The following is a 7,886-nucleotide window of genomic DNA, read 5'->3' as shown; positions in this document are numbered from 1 at the left end:
GCTTTTTCACGGCCAAATAATTCATCCATCTTGAAGAAACGTGTTGCCATCTGTATGACCGGTCTACTAGCAGGACAACCAGATAAGGAATTAGGCCACCCTCACCACCAAGTTCCCCTTTTAGAAAGCTCTGGAGATTCTAGGTAACTGACCTCTTGAGTGACCCCGCCTGTCCCTTCCCACTCCCGAATTCCTGCTCTTATGCTTCATTTTTAAAAAAAATTTAAGTTTATGTTTTAGTAATCTCTACACCTAAGATGGGGCTTGAACTCACAACCCCAAGATCAAGACTTGCATGCTCCACGGACTGAGCCAGCCAGGCAGCCCTGCTCTTATGCTTCAAATTAGCCAATACAGAGTGGACCCTGAAACCCTAGACACCTCATCCATGGACCCTAGTAACTGCAGAGCCTGAGGCCTGTGCTCTCTCTGTCTCCCCACAGCCTTGCTGCACAGCCCCCAGGATAAGCACCAGGAGGGCTGGTCCCACCCCACTACTGACTTGGTGGGGAAATGTGTGTGGGGACTCCCACAAGCAGCACATGCTGGGTGGGGACCTCAGGCCTTCCTAGCAGGGCAGCACTATCAGTGGGCTGAGACCAGCACACCATCCCACCCAAGACCTTTGTTTCAAATGACCTCAAGTAGGGGCCATTAACATGATAGGGAGACCTGAGTAAATCAAGGAATGCAAAAACTCTCTCTGGGAAAGAGCTTTGGGTGTGGTTACTGACAAAGCAAAAAGCCTCCTCACTGTTCTAGAGAATTCCTTGGAAATCAAGAGCCCAGCCTGTGCTTGCTTGAGCCTTAAAACAATACCGATTTGCACTAATCTGCTCCTGAGGAATCAATCCATGACAGTGGCAGAGGGCCTGCGAAGGGCACGTCCTTCTGTGTTCACTTTGCCTGTGGCCACGGAGGGTGAACGGGCAGGGTGGCCGGTGGTAGAACAGACACCACAGTGAACTACAGACAATGGAGCCTCCCCCAGCTCGCCCAGGAATGCATTCCACGTCACAAGCAGGGCCTTCCTAAATAAACCCTGCCCCCACGAGATCTGATCATTCTTATGGAGGAGCAGCTGGTCTTAACATTGTACATTGGGTGAGGGGAGGACCAGGTACATGGACGTTTAGTTGACAAATTATTGGATCGGGGGAACATTCCACCGTGTTGAAGAAGGCTCTGTATCAGCCAGAGATTTTGAACTGAGTTGAAGGCATCCACGACCTGGGACGTCAGGCTGCCTTCAGAGAGGGGTCTTAGGTGGTTCCTCTGGGCGGGGCAGAAGCCTGCTTTCATGTCATTGGTGGCTAGAGGGACAGGAGGGGGACTGCTAGCTCTCCACAAAAATCTACCCTCCCCCTCTTCTATATAACAGATCAGAGCCTGGCCACAGGGCTGGCCAGCTACACCACGTTTCCTGGCCTCGCCTGCAGCTAGGTGGGGTCGAGTGTGGGATGGGAGAAGTGTGTGGTGCTTGGAGGGACGGTGCTTGCCTGCCCTGCAATCTCTGATTAGGTTTTTTTGTAATAATATTGTAATAAGAGTTTCCGGGAAATGGGCCAGAAATAAGACATGGGGAACTTGGGTCTGTGAATGGTCTAAAGCAGAGTCACCCACTGACCTAGAACACCCACTGTCACATGAGACAAAAATGAACTCTTACCTTACTCAAGCCATATTCCTTTCGAGCTCTTTTCCTTTTTTTTAAGCAAATGTAATGCGTTGAATTACATCCTCTCCCCAAACTCCTACCTTAAGTCCTAATCCCCCGTACTTCCGAATTTGAGCTGATTTGGAAATAGGACTATTGCAGATGTAACAGTTACGATGATGTCATACTGGCGTTGGGTGGGCTCCTAATCCAGGAGAACTTGTGTCCTTCTTTTTAAAAAGGGGACGTTTGGAAGAGACAAGCACACAAGGTGGATGCCACGTAGAGACGGTGGGTGATCTGCAAGTTAAAGGATGGTCAGAGGAGCACCAGTGCCCTCCAGCTAGGAGAGAGGCTCGGGACACATTCGCCCTCACAGCCTCAGATGGAAGCAACCTGCCAACACCTTGATTTTCTACTTCTGGTGTCCAGAATCAGGAGATAACAAATTTCCGTCTATGTCACTTCGTTTGTGGTTGGTTAGTTTGTGTTTCCTTTTGTTTTTGCTTTTTCAGAATCCCCAGGGAAGGAATACAGTGACTGGTACCAGCAATGAGATGCTGACATCACAACAATGAAAAATGAGTGGTCTTCTGGTAAAGACACAAAAAAACTCAGGCTGGAAAGCTAGAGACCCTTGTTACGCCAAAAACCATCATTGGGTAATACCGTCCCTGGCGGTAACCTGGAAGGTAGATCGTATGTCCACTGAGCCTGTGTTTCTGGAAGTCATTGCAAAGAGCTATGACATCACTGTGAGTTGGCTGTTTCTTGCTGCTTTGCAAGGATTCACAAGAAAGAGATGATCCTCGACAAGATCTGGCCACTTTTCAGAGCCAGAAACATCACACGCTTAGAAGAGCCAACAGCTTCCTGTCCTTCAAAAGCAATAACAATAAGGATCTTGCCTCCTACCCAAGGCTATTGTTTCAGATGACCATTAACTGAGAGGGACCAAAACCTAGGTGGTTCAAGGAAGCAAATATTGCAAAATCAATAAACACAAGAGCTCTGGCTAGAAAAGCACATTGGCTCTGGGGCCTCGCAATGGAACTGACCAGAAACAACTAGACCAGGTGTCTACTGTAAGGTTTTTGATGGAACCATGTAGTTCCGAAAACAAAGAGTTCAGTCTGCAAAATCTTATGACTTTTGAACCTCTGCATTTGTGTCTTTTTATTAGAGCAGATTAACCTGAACCTGAACCAAAGTGGGGCTTGTATCCCAGTGCCTCTAGTTTGCTGAGCACTTCCTTTCAACCGTGATGTGTTCCTCAGGCTGCAGTGTGAGCGCCACAGGGCAGAGATTTTGTTTGTTCCCTGCCGGACCTTCAACCCTTAAAAGTGTGTTTATGGTGTCACAGATGTTCAAGAAGTAGTTGTTAGAGGAAGGAAGTAATACATAGAGAACCAAGAGCGACACAAAGGAAACATCTAAACTTGGGACTGTGCTGGGAAATCTCTTCAGATGGGCACTGGATTTGTCACTCCAACATCCCAGTGCTATGGTCACCGAATAAAAACTGGCTTCCTATTGATGAGGGCCCCCAAGGCCCCCTTCATGTCTCTGTTGCGTAGACTGTAGATGAAGGGGTTCAGCATGGGAGTGACCACGGTGTACATCACGGCAGCGGCTGTGTCCTTCTGGGCCGTGTGCGAGGACGCGGGGCTGAAATAAACCCCAATGAGTGTCCCGTAGAACAGGGACACCACAGACAGATGAGAGCCACAGGTGGAGAAAGCCTTCTGCTTGCCTCTCGTGGAAGGGATCCTCAGCACTGTGGCAAAGATGCGTGTGTAGGAGACCAAGATGCCCACAAAGGGAGTGACAGTGGGTAGGGCACCCACGGTATACACCACTGCATTATTGAGAAAGGTGTCGGAGCAGGCCAGCTTCAGCAGAGGGCTGAGGTCACAAAAGAAATGGGGCACCCGGTTGTGGGTGCAGAATGAGAGGCGAGTCAGTAATACTGTGTGGGTCAGGGCATTCCCGAAGGCTGCAGTCCAGGATGCAGCCACCAGGAGGCCACAGAGCTGCGGTATCACAGACCTGGCATAGTGCAGAGGGCGACAGATGGCCACATAGCGGTCATAGGCCATGGCAGTCAGCAGGAAGCTATCGATGCCAGCAAACCAGATGAAGAAGAACATCTGGGTCAGGCAGCCTGCGTAAGGGATCCCTCTGTGCCCTGACACGTGGTTGGCCAGCATCTTGGGGACGGTGGTGGAGGTGAAGCACATGTCCACAAAGGCCAAGTTAGCCAGGAAGAAGTACATGGGGGTGTGCAGTCGGGGGTCAGTGGCGATAGCCAGGATGATGAGCAGGTTCCCCAGTCCCGTGACCAGGTACATAGTCAGGAAGAGTATGAAGAGCAGCTGCTGTTGCTTGGGGCTCTCTGAGAGGCCCAGGAGCAGGAACTCAGAGACGGAGGTGAGATTTGCCCCTTCCGTGGCCATCCTGCATCAATCAGAAAGGACACCCAAGAGTTGTCCAGGGTCCTGACACGGCCAGCCCTTCCCCTGCACCCTGATCTCATCCCCTCTCATTAGACCAGACATTCCTCAATTCTTCCCACTCTCTCCTGCAACAGGACCCCACCCACTCACCTGTTTGCTGTTCCATCCGTGACACACCATTCATTCCCCACAACCCACCTGCAGGATGGATGGACCGCTGCCAAGCACGCGGACTGTTTCTCACCCTCACCCCCTACACCTCTATGACCCAGGACATCACCTGGGTACAGCAGGGAGCTCAGCCGGCACACTGGGTAACATGGAAATGTGGACATTAACACCCCCAGGAGTGACTTTCACCCGGCAAAGGACCTGTCCTTGCTGGGTGGCTCCCTGGCTTCATCACTCCTGAGTGAGGCAGCTCTGAGGTGTGTTCTCTTGGGGATCCCTAGAAAGATCACCGCTCAGCTGTCCTGAGTGGGAATCTGCTCATCCATGCCTCCCTTCCCCAAATGCTCATTGGATCTCCTGGGATTACCTCTTAAATATACGATTTGCACTCAAGCCCTTGACTCAGAACCTGCTTTGGGGAGAATCCAAAGTTAGACTCAGGATTCCAGAACTTCTTCCATCCTTGAGAGAGTCCCTTCTTTGTGCCCAATAGGCCTCCAGCTTCAGCTCCCTTTCTCTGTCTCCCTGGACCTCAACACTCCTCACAAATATTGCCTGTCCTTGCATGTCAGGAGCAGCTGTGACCTCCTATTGCCCCTCCAAGGCTAGTATGCAGCCAGTATGAGCCAGGACAGTTGTCCATTGCTAAAATCTGGAAATAATTGGCACACGCTAGGACATACCCTCACGGTACTTCCAAAGAAGAGTAAAATTAATTAACAACACAAATTATAAGGTAAACTCAGTATATCTAGTTCACTGTCATTGAAGGTTGCAATGAGCTTCAGTACACCAGCAACATCTGAGATGTATTTGCAAAACTTTTTGCCAGTTTGGCTATTGTCACTGTGAGCGGCATGGTCGTGTGCTTAGAAATGCTCTGCTCTCTAGGAGAGGTACCAGTCTGTCAGCATCCTCGAATCTGAGGTTGGCTCTGGTTTTAGATAGTTAAGATTTACTTCGGTGTTCACCGTTTGTGCATTCTCATTTTTGCATGGAAGTGTGCAGTGTTTGGAGAATGATCAAATCACGTTTATAATAATACATTAAAAGAAAGGATCTAGGGGCGCCTGGGTGGCGCAGTCGTTAAGCGTCTGCCTTCGGCTCAAGGTGTGATCCTGGCGTTATGGGATCGAGCCCCACATCAGGCTCCTCCGCTATGAGCCTGCTTCCTCTTCTCCCACTTCCCCTGCTTCTGTTCCCTCTCTCGCTGGCTGTCTCTGTCTCTTCAAATAAATAAAAAATAAAATCTTAAAAAAAAAAAAAAAAGAAAGAAAGGATCCAGAATGAAAAGGCAACAAAGCTTGCAAAGGCTTTTTAAGGCTCCGATTAAATATCATGGACAGTGCTCTGCTGGATTTGGGGGAGAACAGAGGAGGAATGCTATTCACTGCGATCTGTATTCCAGCCACATCGATGCTAGCAAAGTCAGGGCAACCTGAAACAGTTGTGCTTCTGGGTAAGACTCACTGTAAAATATGACAAGTCATTTATAATTTGGCAAACAATTACTTAACACTAAAAGCATGGGTAGTTTCTGGTATCAGGTGAAGGAAATATTGGATCCAAATACTGCTTACAAGCTGTTCACTGAGGTTGGAAATGCTGATACCCGATGACTTCCTCGGAATGGCAATCATGTTCAGTTCACTGGGGCTCAAATAAAGAAGATTTGTAATAGTCAATGGTGAAAGATGAAAAGAACGTTGTTATTAAGTGTCACGCTAAAAAAAAAAAATTGGAACAATAAAAAGTTTCCGGAAAAATTGCTGTATGTCAAAGTATGTTGGTAAAGCAGACAGATAGCATTTTGAAAGCAATATGCCTTCTAAAAGACGCTGATGTATGGCTAAAAGTCATTGAGAGTTCTCAGATACGAAATAATTAATAAAACATCAAAAACCATAATATCGATATGGGCATGACAACTGCCATTCAGACTCGTGGATTAGCTTGTAGCAAAACCATTTCCTGGACAGAGAAAACAGCTTTGCAAAACGTTACTCAAGTAAGGAAAACCTCACCCGTGATCGGTGTCACTGCTGTTCCTTCTGTAATTTATTTTAAAAGCAAAATTCACAGATAAAATTTAAGTCCAGAGTTTTGGGCAAAACTTGCAGAACTTTCTGGATGTTTTAATTTGGTATTGTTCAAGTCTCTTTGTTCAGCTTTTGCTGGATGATTCAAAAAAGATACAATGATAACGAAGCACTTTAAATATGCCTCTTAAAACTTTATGTATGCCACCGTGCATCCAATAAACACAGAGAGAATAAATCAATGTGTCTGAAGGGCTGGGGACTGAAATGAGAAAATTGGAAGTGTATATGGACGCAAATGGACGAACTGAGGAGCTGCGGCTGCAACGGACAGCCTGGAAATAATTCTGGGTCTCGTAAATTCTTCTCAGTAGTAATTGTGGGAAAGGAGTCAGCACTTAGAAAATAAAGGTGGGTATTTTTTGGTTTATTTTTAGTTTTTCATTTTTATTTTTTTAGATTTGATTTGTCTTTAGTCTTTAAGAGTTGGCTTTAATAAACGCAATTCTAAGAGTACGTGGGTGGCTTAGTCAGTTAAGCATCTGACTTGGTCTCAGGTCATGATCTCAGAGTCCTTGGATCAAAGCCCACGTGGGGCTCCCTGCTCAGCAGGGAGTCTGCTTCTCCTTCTCCCTCTACCCTCCCCCCCCACTCATGCTCACACACACTCTCTCTCTTTCAAATAAAATAAAATAAAATAAAATAAAATAAAATAAAATAAAATAAAGGCAGTTCTAACAGGGACATCAACACTTTATCTGGTTTTACAGGAAAGCAATAGTTGGGTTATTAAAGCCGAAGATAACTTGGTATATACAAAGAACTGAACACATGAAAATAAGTGGAAAAAAAACCCCACTGAGACAGAAGTGTGAGGTATTACAGGAATGAAGAAACGTGGGATGATATCTGAAATCCAACCAAATGAGCATCGACCCCCAGCTGTAGGGGCTGGGAGACTATTTTGGGTCCATGACTAAATTTCATGAGATGAATTTCTTGTTCATTGACAAGAGTAAAAGTAAATTCATTTATTGAATCCTAGAAGTTGATCAAAGTTTATCTGTGATGCTCTGTGGGACAAATATTAATAAAATCAAGTTCTTCCAGAAAAGAGGAAAATTAAACCATCGCTACAGCTTCAGCCCATGCGGGGGTACCGAATATATAAAAATCTCAGACGGGATTACAACAGCTAGGACTTGCCTTCCGATTCAAACTGTTTGTTCAAAAAATAGTTGAGTAGAAAGTGAGAGAGAAGTTTAGCACCCTGAACCACAGTATTGATGTTAAGAGAAAATCTTGACGTTTTTGAAGCTGCAAGTAACCTAACACCTATCACCTTGAACTGTCCCTCCCGCCATCTTTCCCTCCTCATCTCTTATCACCTCACCTCCTACTCTCCATTCCCTCAATCTGGTGTCATGGACGGCCCTTGAACAAGCCAGGCATGCTCCTGCCTCAGGGCCTTTGCACTGTCTGTTCCCTCTGCTTAGCACACTCTTTTCCCCAGATAGCCACATGGCTCTGCTTTCCACTTGAGCCCCTAAAATAACCTCTTCA

The 7,886-nt window shown here is 46.8% G+C and overlaps 1 protein-coding gene across 1 annotated transcript in view; it reads right to left on the bottom strand.

The window, feature by feature from the left end:
• Positions 1–334: 334 nt before the first annotated feature.
• LOC113256521 (olfactory receptor 1361-like) overlaps positions 335–7,886 on the bottom strand; it is a 7,965-nt gene continuing 413 nt past the window's right edge. The window contains exon 2 of the mRNA XM_044385150.2: positions 335–4,114. Coding sequence (XP_044241085.1) covers positions 3,166–4,113 — 948 coding nt within the window. The 5' untranslated portion in view covers position 4,114 and the 3' untranslated portion in view covers positions 335–3,165. The remainder of the gene's footprint in view (positions 4,115–7,886) is intronic.

Source organism: Ursus arctos, unplaced genomic scaffold, assembly GCF_023065955.2.
Source record: "Ursus arctos isolate Adak ecotype North America unplaced genomic scaffold, UrsArc2.0 scaffold_14, whole genome shotgun sequence".
NCBI classification, from domain to species: Eukaryota; Metazoa; Chordata; class Mammalia; order Carnivora; family Ursidae; genus Ursus; species Ursus arctos.
This window is presented reverse-complemented; position numbering and strand designations above follow the sequence as displayed.